The 13065-nt window shown below is 37.8% G+C and overlaps 4 protein-coding genes across 4 annotated transcripts in view; 2 read left to right on the plus strand and 2 right to left on the minus strand.

Annotated features, from left to right (window-relative positions):
* LOC121736560 (tubulin beta chain-like) overlaps positions 1 to 13065 on the plus strand; it is a 229299-nt gene that overhangs the window by 79537 nt on the left and 136697 nt on the right. The window lies entirely within an intron of this gene.
* Positions 1290 to 4967, minus strand: LOC121736561 (inactive peptidyl-prolyl cis-trans isomerase shutdown-like). The gene is made up of 6 exons (XM_042127843.1): positions 4847 to 4967; positions 4509 to 4622; positions 3778 to 3926; positions 2788 to 2903; positions 2285 to 2493; positions 1290 to 2144 (listed from the first exon to the last, which is right to left on the minus strand). The coding sequence occupies exons 1-6, from the start codon at positions 4894 to 4896 to the stop codon at positions 1403 to 1405; spliced, it is 1380 nt and encodes a 459-aa protein (XP_041983777.1). The 5' UTR covers positions 4897 to 4967; the 3' UTR covers positions 1290 to 1402.
* On the plus strand, positions 7151 to 9201 carry LOC121736587 (gametocyte-specific factor 1-like). Its single transcript, XM_042127893.1, has 4 exons — positions 7151 to 7302; positions 7373 to 7548; positions 8339 to 8467; positions 8912 to 9201. Exons 2-4 carry the CDS (start codon positions 7375 to 7377, stop codon positions 9059 to 9061), a joined length of 453 nt encoding a protein of 150 aa, XP_041983827.1. The 5' UTR covers positions 7151 to 7302; positions 7373 to 7374; the 3' UTR covers positions 9062 to 9201.
* On the minus strand, positions 9514 to 10722 carry LOC121736569 (protein HGH1 homolog). The gene has a single exon (XM_042127855.1). The coding sequence runs from the start codon at positions 10617 to 10619 to the stop codon at positions 9537 to 9539; it is 1083 nt and encodes a 360-aa protein (XP_041983789.1). The 5' UTR covers positions 10620 to 10722; the 3' UTR covers positions 9514 to 9536.

A 13065-nucleotide genomic window follows, 5' to 3' on the forward strand; every position in this document is an offset into this window, starting at 1 on the left:
ATGGTGTTGTGTGTATATTGAATCCATATTATACAACCATGTGAGTTGTGACATTGGTGACCCTGACATGGTAGTGATGATGATGATGATGAATGTAATTTGCATAGTAGCATATGCTTTCAGTTCTTAAAACAACGCCTAAACCTCCAAACTTGTATCTATAAGGAATCCGGAGTTCTCTTAGTATTTTCAGAACCATAGTATAATACCTTGGTGCAAAATCTTGCGTTTTGGTAGCATATGCTTAGGATGCTTCTCATAAAACCAAAATCACCATATGTTTCCATATAAATTTTGAGGAGTTCCCTCGATTACTCATGGATCCCATCATCAGATCACCACTTTTGTGAAAATGGGACCAAATTGGAGTGAAACCTAATATAACAAAACAAAAATTTTGAAAATCGGTTCACAAACGGCGAAGTAGTGGTCGAACATACAATAATAAAAAAAAAATTAAAAAAAAACCACAGCCGAATATATAACCTCCTCGTTTTTTGGAAGTCGGTTAAAAAGGCACAATATGTGTAAATTTTTAGTGTCTAAACACACTATGCCGAAGTTACGCGTCGTAATTTCCGCATGATTCCGCCTGATATGTATTTTAAATTACCGATGAGCGACGACACATTATTACGTCGCGTTCCGTCCATATATTGTATGCGTTTGACATTGCGGATATTATCATGCGGAAATTACGCAGCGTAACTTCGGCCTAGTGTGTTTAGACTTTAGACACTTACTGCCGCACTCAGAGTGGAACATTCATTACTTAATTGTAATTAATTCTAAATTTTGACATAAGCCCCATACATTATCTGTCAAACTCTTCATTAAATTGAAGGTTAATCGTAATTACATGTCTCTGAGTATGGCGGTTAGACTTATAAAATTATGTTTTTAAAACTATGAGTAAAAGGGGTTCGAACATATTTTTTGTATGGAGCCTGGCATATCTAGCCACCGGCTATTTTGATTTCTTTATCAAAATTTCCGAGCGCAATACAAGTAGTATATTTGGATAAAGAACACTTATACAAACAAAAAATGTTATATAACATGGTATCCTAAAGTGTCACGTTTCCGAGATATTTGGAAGTAAAGATCGCCATTTGTGTCCTTTAGACTCTTAAGGCGATCTTTACTTCTAAATATCTCGGAAACGTGACACTTTAGGATAGCATGTTATATAAAATTTTTTGTTTGTATAAGTGTACTCTATCCAACAAATATTTTATTAACTTTTATCGTGCTCGGAAATTTTGAAAAAAAATTAAGATGGCCTATGCCACAAAGGTTCGTACCCCTTTTAATTTTAATAGCAACTCTTGATTGACTGTTCTATTTCCTTAACTTAATTTTTATACTCTAGTAACTAGTTACTAGTATTTCTATCACCTATCTACGAGTCTACCTTTTTTATCACAGACACTTTTTTCCTCTTCCCCTCTCCGTCCTCGACGCAAATCAAATCGAACTGACTACAGATATCCTTTATGCAGTCAACTTCATTCTTCATGAGTCCAGTCGGCAAATCTATTTTGGTGTGCTCCTCCCTTCCCGCCAAGTCTTCGCACATTTCGCGCGCGCTTTTTAAAAAGTCGTCGTCAACGTCATAGTTCTTCTTCTTCTCGTGCGGAACTTGAATGGCGTTTTGCCACATCTCCTTCTCCTTTTCCTCCGACATCTTGTAGTACTTGTCTAAATTGGACAGGGCTTTACCTATGTCCTTGTTTTTTGGCTCCAGTTGCAATGCTTTTTTATAGTACATCGCCGCTTCCTCCTTGTTGCCTAGCATGTCGTGGGCTCTGCCGTAGTAGAAGAGCGCTTTGCAGTGCTTCTGTATGTCTGTCAAGTAGCTAATAGTGTTGCACATGTTTATAATGTTCTTGGGTTTGTTAGTCTTGTAGTAGCAGACGGCTAAGTTGATGTAGGAGTTGAGTTGCAGTTTTTTAATTTCCTCCCCCTCTTCTGCAGTTTTCGTTTCCGATATGTTGAGGATGGATATTGACTTCTGATAGCATCTAATGGCTTTGTTGTACTTCTTACTTTGAAACAATGTTTTAGCTTGGGAATGTATTGACTTCACAGTCTCTTTGGTCACTTTAAAACTTTTCTGCTCCTTCTCAGGCAGTTGTCTATATCTAAAACAATAGGAATAGTTCATGGTTAAAACAATTAAATTCATCAAGCACACAAATATTGCGCCTATTAGCCAAACAGCTTTTACATAAATTCATCACACAATCTTTTAAATAAAATATATTTTACCCTTGCAACCTACCTTAGATCAGCGGCGTTATCGTTATGGTTGGTATCATACAACACGACGACAAACAGCACGGGCTCCGGTCTGATCCGCGGCGGGATGCCCCGCTCCCCCCACGCCACCCGCGGCTGCAGCAGCAGGTTGAACATGGCCTTGGGACCCTTCACTGACGTCAGACCTATTTCCAAGCCCGGTATAATTTTGCCAATACCCAGCTGGATTTTCTGCAAATACATCATAAAGAGTTATTTATGTGGTATAATAGACAATAATAAAGTAAGGGATTATTGTTAATTATGCCAGTGTAAGGTTGTATCACAACTCATTCTGAGTTTGATAAGGTTAGAGGGAGAGCATTAGCAAATTTTGTCAGGTCTTATTGATAAAGGTATTTACACGGCATAATATAGCTATAAGCTATTTAAGGTCAAGATGACTTTGCCAATATGCCTCATGCAAATTTAATTGGTGAGTCGCAAATCATGCTGTTATCGGTAAGTTCAAGTGAGGGCACTTACTATAGGCTCACCATAGTTCATGGTGAGGGTCGAATCAAATGGAATGGTGGTGTGTTCGTAGTAGGCGGCGTAGTGCAACTTCACCTCCGCCTCTGTTGACACCAGGGGACCGTCGCCTGGCAATAGAAAAAAACAGTTGCACTCTGTAAGGCCTCGGTCAGACGTGCACGTTATCCGCGCGCGGATTTTGCCTGGGCGTTTTCTAAAATGCTACTGCAGAATATGCGCTCTTCTGAAGGTGAAGGCTACATTGCCTATGATGAATGCCTATACCTACTAATATTATTATAAAGCTGAAGTGCTTGTTTGTTTTTAGAACATTTTGAGAAAATTATTTGAAAGGGCTTATCTCACGAACTACTAGCGCAATTTTTATGTTATTTGGCACAGATTAAAAGTAGACTACATGAAAGATAGGCTATATTTTTGTGGGCTTATTTAATTTTGTCTGTGGAATTCCTAAGTATTATGCGGGCGAAGCCGCGCGGAACGTCTAGTTTTGAAAATTTTGATAAATGTGACAATGCTACTTATTTAAAATTTGTGTATTAGCCAATTATTAACTAAATTGGTCGTAATAATCCCATCCAAAAAACCCTATTTTTAGCCTATATTTGCTCTTTAACAGTAAGGAACCCTTCGTGCGCGAGTCTAACTCGCACTTGGCCGATTATTTGGAAACATTTGGTGGGTACTCTGCACAATTATACTCTTTACTACAGTACAGGTGACGGCTAATGTTGACTCATATTGAAAATTCATTACCTAGGTTTACTTTAATCATTTTCATTGTCGCTTAATTGTAAATATTTATAGCTCGTTCATCGATCCGTCCAGTGGTTTGGGCTGTGCGTTGATAGATCACTATATCAATCAGTCAGTCACCTTTGAGTTTTATATATATAGATACCATACTTAAGGGTTTTATTAAATTGAAATGTATAATTTAACATTAAGGTAAAATCTGCAAAATTTCCAAGAGTAACCTACCTTCCTCCACAATCAGCATCTTGACATCGCCACTGGGGAGGCAGTCAATCATCTTTGTTGCCAGATCCTTGAAGCTCATGTAGTTGGGACTCTCCAGCATCTGTTTGCTCGGAGATTTTTCTATCTTTTGCATGATATCTTCAGATTCACTGAAAAATAAGTTAAGTAGTTGATTTTAGAAGCAATATAACCAGTTAGGAATTAAACTGAAGTTACAATTTAATTCATTTTGTTAAAGCAGAGGTTCCCAAACTTATTTTGTCTACGGCCCACTTTAAGAACAAATTATATTTTAGCGCCCCCATTGCTTCAATTTAAAATGAATCCTGATGAAATAAATCACCCCCCAAGCCTCTACACAACGCCCCCATTTTTTTCTGGGTCCCACAATGTCCCCCTTCAGACCTTCAGCGCCCACAAGAGGGCATTATTGCCCACTTTGGGAAAGGCTGGATTAAAGTATAGCTGTGGATCACAAAATTCTTACACATTTACACATACTTTTAATTACCCATCAATCCTCAAGCAGCAGCCGGTTGCCACATAACAATTTAAAATCTAATATGTCTGAGATACCCACGATGGAGGTCAGAGCCTAAAGAGCATGGTACCATGTCAATATTGGTATATTGTCTTGGACAATATTGTCATGTCTGATTAAGCAATACAAACTAATGGCTAAATATATACCTATCTATTAATATAAGAGTGCATAAGATATAACAACACACCTGTCATCATCAGAGTCTGGAAACAAGTCATCCTCATACTCGGTCATGACGTCATGATTTTTCTTCCTGAAGTCCACATCTATGTGTAGCTCAGCATGACCATTTAACAGTTCCCTGGAATATTATAAACAATTATTTTAGGTTCTGATAGATATTATATTACAGCCATTGTTATAGCGATATGTGCAGTATAATGATATAATAACTAAAGTAAACTACAATGGGGGACGAGAAACGGAAGGTAATTTTCGACTTTTTGCAAAAGTGCATTACTTGAAGAACATGCCTACCTATTAAATTAATAATAAAAAGCAGTGCAGTGCATACAGGTTACTTACTGAAGATTTATTCCTTTTGATAGTTGCACTGGATTCTCCAAGGCCTCCATTGTTTAGAAGCTGTTTATATTATTCGTATATCAAGATAATTATGTTAGTAATTTATTAGTGCAAAACTTTTGAATTTCTTCTTCTTCTTCTTTTGGCGTAAGCCTCCCCATTTAGGAGTTGCCAGCGTCAGAGTTGAGGCGAAAAATGTGAACAGTTATAACTTATGATTTTCAATTTTAAATCCAAGTTTGAACTTTGACATTGACAAACGCACAGATTACTATTAAATTGGACAACGATTGTCATTTATCGGTCGACTATTGATAATTGATTTTTTTATTTTTTTCATGTACACAGTATAGCACTGATTCATTCATACACGACGTGACCGGTGACAACCGACGGGTGACGCCCGCGGCCCGAGTCGGGCTTCATAACGTTATCGAATACCCGAAAAAATATCGTTACGTACCGGTATTTTCATAATGGTAGCCAGATAACGGTATTTTTTTATCGATATCTAGTAACATAACCAAAAAATATCGTTATAAAAATACCGGTAAATATAACGATATTTTCTGGCATCAGGTATGCGGTATGCGTCGTGCACCAAATCTCACTCGCAGCCCAACTTCCGACTTCCAAGCACCAGTTTTTACATACGTGGAAAAGCCATGCTTCGGCACGAATGGGCCGGCTCGACCGGAGAAATATTACGTTCTCACAGAAAACCGGCGTGAAACATCGCTTGCGCTGTGTTTTGCCGAGTGAGTGAGTTTACCGGAGGTCCAATCCCCTCCCCTATTCCCTTCCCTTCTCTTCCCTACACTCCCATATTACCCTATTCCCTCTTAAAAGGCCGGCAACGCAGCTGCAGCTCTTCTGATGCTGCGAGTGTCCATGGGCGACGGAAGTTGCTTTCCGTCAGGTGACCCGTTTGCTCGTTCACCCCCTTATTTTTATAAAAAAAAACTTTGACTTAATAAGTCAAGATGGTGCTGGAATTTGTTTAGTCAATGAATGCTTTCTGCATTATGCAAGGTACCTATGTCCATATTTATTTACTTGTTTTAATTGTGGCGAATGCGGGGGATGGGCAAAATATGGATAATTATTTGTATGTCTTAGTATTTATTACTAGAATTCTAAGTTTAATACATATATATTTTGTAGACTGTAGTTAAAAATATCAACATAATATTTAAAAAAGGAAGCACAAATTATATGATAGCATTTACAAAATATGTAGGTATTATAACACGGAGAATATTTTAAGGAGCGTAGCCCGTCAGATCAGAGGCGCTTTGCACACGACGGGGCTGGGCGGACCGGTCAATTTCGCCGTGAACGATAGCACAAAGAGAATCCTACAATATGTATTACCAACGCACACCAAGGGCAAAAAACCAAGGGCTCTGGCGGCGCGGCATGTCCGCGGCTGCCCGCCGTGGATCACACAAACCAGTTCACATACAATAACACAGACGGCGCGGCGGTGCGAGGCGGCTGCTAGCTCTATTCTCTCTATCTCCACTAGAACGAACGTCCTGAACTGACTGCCTCTACTCGTCGTGTGCTACCTCCGCGGCGAGGGCAACTGCAGACATCGACGAGCAGACGCGGTCTTTATTCCTTCGTGGACAAAAAGCCCGCCTCGCCCCGTCGTCTGCAAAACAACAGAGTCCGCCCCGCAGCCAGCGCACGGCGCACGTGCTGACAATACAATAATTTACTATACAAACCATAAATTAGTAATATTTGAACAAAGATACTAAGCACTGAACTACTGAGTACTGACCATGTCATTCTCATTAGACGTCATTTTTCCTATAATATATACCTACTGGTCATCAGACACATCTAGTTTAATTTTGTGCATACTGCATACTGAATTGACTGATTAAATTAAGTATTTATTTTACAAAAGGTAACGTTATCAAAGAACATATATTTACCGTTATAAATCCTATTTACCGTTATAACATTTACCGGTATTAATTCCAATTTTTACCGTTATTTCTAGTATCCGGTAAATTTTCATACCGTTATCTATGCCCTTGAAGCAATAACGTTATGAAAAAATACCGGTATTTGAAGCCCAGGGCCCGACAGCCCGGCGCCGACAGGCGGCGCGCGGCGGCCCGCCGCGGTCGCGGATGTCAATTTTTTTTTCTTGGCAACTTGACACAAGAGCGATAGGGCTGGGCCTGGATGTCATTGTCAAACTCAATGTCAAACTTTTAAATTTTAAAATATTTTATCAAAAATTATTGCTTTGGTTCGTGGGTTTGTAATTTGTATAAATTGTAAAATTTGCAAAGTACATTACTTATTTTTGTACAACATTTATATAACTACAAACTTGAACTAAACCTAAATCAAAACTTACTATTACAATAGTAGAAAAAATAAGAAAACTTGATAATTTGTGTAAACTTTCTACCTCCTGATACTTCAGAGTTTAGGTGCGTATTATTCATTTGAATTTTGAGTCTTGTGTTCGTCTGTTTCTGACGAGTATCTATACTCTTTCAGCGATGGCCGCTCCGAAGCCCAACCAATTGATGAGCTGCCCTTACAACAAGGCGCACCAGGTGGAACACTACCGGATGCACATCCACCTGCAGAAGTGCCGAAAGCAGTATCCCAACTGCGACAAGGCGCTCTGCCCCTTCGACGCCACTCATGTCGTCAACGATGTCGAACTTGACGTAAGTTTAATCTTGATCTCGTGAATGAACTGATGTAAATAAGATAGTAATGCTCCTGGCAGATGGGAAGTAATCTAGTGAACATTTATTCTGCAAACAATAGGCTACTTGACCTATATTCAATTTCATTGAACAAATGCATATAAGAATAAGAATAATTTATTCAATTTATCGCTACAAAAACACCACCATTATAAAATACACAAAAGAATAACAAAAAAAAATTGGAAATAAAAAATAAAATATTCTAAAAGAAACAAAACATGTGTTGTGAAAAAAAAGAATAATATGTACAAAAATAGCAGTGCATTGCTACGTAAAAAAGAAAAGGTGATCACTCAGGTTTTGACAGCGACAGACGCCGCTGTCCCTGGTCTTCCGTGACCACCTGTCTCAATATCTCAAGTGACCACCATATCTCAAGTAGAGCTTGGTCTAGGAAACAGTATTTCACCTTTATTGTCAAATAAAAGCTTATGATTGATAAAAAGTCGATTTGAAAAATATGCTTTTATATTTTTTATTTGTACTAACAAAAACGCTTTTGTGGTACTTCTGATTTGGACGTGATGTCATCACACATCAACATTTTTATGGGAATGTGAAAAGCGATTAACATGAAGAAATGTGTAGGTCAAGACGTAGCCTATTGGTTTGATTCATTGAAAAATATTGTTAACTGTTAAAGGTTGCATTGTTTGTATGTTACATTTATGTGGGTGTTCAATTAATTATAAAGTACCCTTTATTAAAAATATGTTGTTTCAATTTTGTAATTTATCTCTTTCAGTTTCATGTGTCCAATTGTCCGAAACGTGAAATGTTTGACAGCCAAATGTATGTAGTCGACAGCGACTTCAGGCCCGTAGTGCCCGTGCAAGCCGCTAAGGAGGTGGAGTGTGAGGAAGACTGGGATGATGTAAGTAAAAAGTGCTAATGGAGTGTAGAAAAATTCTAGAAAATATATGGCTGGGATAGCAAGTTACAGCTCGACAAGGCTTTAAATGAACGTGGCGAGAAAAGGAACTAACGCTGCCATCATACAAAAACGTCATTTTTGACAGTTCTTCACCAGCTTCTTCACCAGTGCCCCGTCCACTTTCATTTAAAGCCTTAAAGCACATTATTGCCTATTTTAAAAGTCTTAAAGATGTTTTTATTACAAACATTCCCCTAATAATGATTATTATTACAAGAAAAGTAGTAGAATTATTGTAATATGCAAGTTTTTGTGTATAAATATTAATTATTTGTGTTTACTTCCTATGGAGAATAAATACTCTTATTTATATTTATCCCTGAATTATGATTAGAAATTGTAGCTGTGTATGATACATAGACTCAATTCACAAATGTATTTCAGGAGTGTGTGGCATCAAGCTACAAGCCTGACCTGGCCAAGAAGGCTTCTCACATAATTATTAAGCCGAGAGGCGCCACACCGTCAGAGCGCAGAAAATTGAGAATGGAAAACATCAAAACTTACCGTCCTCAGAATGATGATGACAAATAGTAGGTATTACTATTTATCATTGTACACTGACGGATATGCATATTGCATAGTATGACCAATTATTTTTCTATAGCACAGAAGATGATAAAATATATGTAAATGTCAATTTGTCTAATTATCTGTAAAAAATCTATTCTTGTTAGTATACAAATTGTTTCGTATGTGGTCACACTATGCATGGCAGAGCCCAAAACAATTTACAACAAAGTGCAAGTGTTTTCATTCATATTATCATATAAGATCTGATATTATTATATTTTGTTTATTCTTGGGCTGTTGACTCGTTGATTATCCTTGATTATTGTAAAAATAATGTTGAATGTAAGTAAGCTAATACAAAGTTTATATGGTAACATATTTTTACTTTATCTCTTTGACATAGTCCTTTTAAGTATAATGAGAAGAAAAGTTAGAGGAAGAAATAGCTAGTCAATTAATATGTTAAAAGCCTTAACTATAAATTTATTATATTTAATTATACACTTTTTACATAATCTTCATCCATTTTCTGGAATTTCTCAGTCATATCCTCGGGCACCTCGACACTGGTCAAATCCTCGGCTCCCACCTCATCCTCCTTTTGTATTAAAATATCAACAACATTCTCGCAGGCCAGCAGCACCGTCGGATCCTTTTCCCACTTGTGGTACTCTCGCAGCACATAGTAGACTCCGTTGTCGCGTAATAGCTCCCTACTGGCTCGTTTTGCACACAATTTGTTCAAGGTCTCCAACACCATCTTTCGTATGTCGACATCCTCCTCCCTTTTCTTCTCTTCTGGTAAATATTGTAGGGCTATCGGCAATTTGTCCATTTCATTGTCAGGGTACTCCTCGTTACCCATCAACGGAGATAACAGATAAGTCAGTACCTCTAATTCATTGCTAAGCAGAAACTCATGGTAAGTCGTGTCAAATGACAAATTTCTTATTGTGCCAACGGCTCCGCCTCTGCGGATAACTGAGCCCTCGTAATTACAAAATGGGAGCAATTTTATGAGGGGTATGTGGGGGTTTTCCTCGGTCAGCCATTTCCGAACCCGAGCGGAGCAGCTGAGATTGCTGAACATGGGGCCGAGGTAGTTGAGGTTGGCGCCGCGTTTGTTGTAGTCGACGTCGGCGAACGCGTGCAGCAGGTCGTTTAACACCGGCAGGAATGTATCAACACATATCTCCAGAGCGCCCTCCTGCCGCGTCAGGTTCGACAGGATCATACATACGGCGTCCGCGTCCCGTTTATTCTGGTCTAGAACGTAGTCTATAAATAGTTTCACAACATTTTTACTGTAGCTGGGTTTGTACTTTAAAAGTTCCGATGCACCTTTGGGGGTCGCCGAAATGTTTACGAGGAGGAGGAGGGCACTCTTGCAGACCTCCTCGACTTTGTCGTTCGTTAGTTCTATAACGCTCTGCAAAATTTGTTTTTTCTTCAAAAGGACTTCTATCCCTGACTCGGTGCCGGATATACCTAGTAAATGGTCCAACGATATGTGTTTCAAGTCTACTCTCGCTTCAGGTTGTAGAAACTGTAAAAGTTCGTCTAAGGGATCCTGTGCCATTGTTACACATACAAGTAATAAATATAATTGCACAAAATTAAAGAATTATACTCAAAATACAGTCAATTTTCACGTGCACACCCAATGTTTATATCGTGGTATATGACAGCTGTCAAAATTCAACGTCATTTGTCAATGTCAGTTTTGACATATAGAGAAAAGACATTTATTTTTAAAAAAACATTCGTTGATGGCGCTGGTAAGCATTTGTGTATCATCCCACAAAAAATTACGAATTGAGTTAAAACGTCTTATAAAATATGCAGTAATGTTTAACAAGACTGCATTCATAACACAAAAAATATTTTTTGTGAGTTATCTATATATTAATACGTGAGCCAAAAACTTTGTATCCCTTTTGACGAAAAATGGGGAAACGTAGGTGAATGTGCATAGTTATAATTTATATGGTGAAGGAGTGCATCGAGCCAGGGCTTCATAACTTTATCGAATACCCGAAAAAATATCGTTACGTACCGGTATTTTCATAATGGTAGCCAATTAACGGTATTTTTTTATCGATATCTAGTAACATAACCAAAAAATATCGTTATGAAAATACCGGTAAATATAACGATATTTTCTGGTATCAGGGCGCGTACCACGAAACGGTTTTGAGACTCAAACAATCGTACGAGAATGTTGCGTCCCACTCAAACAAAAGTGTAATGACGTTGTTAGAGCAGGACGCGGCATTCTCGTCCGATTGTTTGAGTCTCAAAACGGTTTCGTAGTAGGCCTACAGGTATGCGGTATGCGTCGTGCTCCAAATCTCACTCGCAGCCCAACTTCCGAGCACCAGTTTTTATATACGTGGGAGAGCCATGCTTCGGCACGAATGGGCTCGACCGGAGAAATACCACGTTCTCATAGAAATTCCCTACCCTCCCCTATTACCCTATTCCCTCTTAAAAGGCCGGCAACGCACCTGCAGCTCTTCTGATGCTGCGAGTGTCCATGGGTGACGGAAGTTGCTTTCCATCAGGTGACCCGTTTGCTCGTTCGCCCCCTTATTTTCATAAAAAAACTTTGACTTAACAAGTCAAAATGGTGCTGCAATTTGTTTAGTCAATGAATGCAGAAAATTATGCAAGGTACCTATGTCCATATTTATTTACTTGTTTTAATTGTGGCGAATGCGGGGGATTGGCAAAATATGGATAATTGTTTGTTATATGTCTTAGTATTTATTACTAGAATTCTAAGTTTAATACATATATATTTTGTAGACTGTAGTTAATAATATCAACACATTAACCCCTGGATCTTGTCCAAAAATCTGTCAAAAATGTGCAAAAAAAAAATGGCGCCTGGCCCCGCCCCCTTTTTAAAAATAATGTTATAGCGGCAACAGAAATACATAATCTGTAAAAATTTCAACTCTCTAGCTATTACCGTTCTTGAGTTACAGACAGACAGCCTGGAGACAGACGGACAGACGGACAGACATCGAAGTCTAAGTAATAGGATCCCGTTTTTACCCTTTGGGTACGGAATTGTTGGATACATAATCTTGGTTGACATTTCAATTTGGAAAAATATTTGAAAAAAATTGGAAAAATATATTGGAAATTTTTCTTTTTTCTTTTCTTTTCTTTCGGAAATTTTTCCATTACCCATCTGTAATCATAGGTACATTTTTTTAACAAACAAAACATTACACACTACAACACACACACTAGGAAAAATTACTGATTTTTGAGTGACAAGCCTATACATACGAATTATACTCTTTTAATTATTATGGTTGAAGTCTGTTGACAACAAGGTGACAAATTGAAAAAGGGATATAGTTTTTTTTTTATTGAAGCGCATTGACAATGCTTACACGTCCAGTCTGAGATCAGCTGAGTCCCAGAGACAAGAGTTGTAAAAAATATGATAAAGTCAATATTTTTTACAAAATATAGGTAGTAATCCTAATGTCGTTGATACTAAGGTCGAACTTCGACCATTGGGCGATCTCTAGTAGTACAGTGTACACAAATGCTTAACAGCGATTAGCGACCATGATATAATGTGGTAATTTTATGCTTTGTCACTTCATCAGGAAATCTGTTTGTTCGTTTATTCGTTAATCAACAAAATATATACACAAAGCGCATAATAATATTAATAGGTGAAAGAAAAGAACACAAAATACGTGCAGTATTAACGTAGTTTATTGAAAACACCAAATCTAAAAGTATATTTCAATCGACATAATATCAGAATATTTAACACTTGGACGGAAACATTACTTTATAATATTTTAATCTAGTTTATAGTATTTGTAATTATTATTTAGATTAAAAAATTTAAATGCTGCAGTGGCGGATTTTACTCTGTAGCGTTTGGTAGATACAAAGCAAATCAAACTCGTTAAATATGATTCGTAATCTAATATTATAATATTTTCTTGTATTTCTCTGTAATACTTGTAAATGAAGCGATACTGTAAAAAGGT

The sequence above is a fragment of the Aricia agestis genome, chromosome 19 (assembly GCF_905147365.1).
Source record: "Aricia agestis chromosome 19, ilAriAges1.1, whole genome shotgun sequence".
NCBI classification, from domain to species: domain Eukaryota; kingdom Metazoa; phylum Arthropoda; class Insecta; order Lepidoptera; family Lycaenidae; genus Aricia; species Aricia agestis.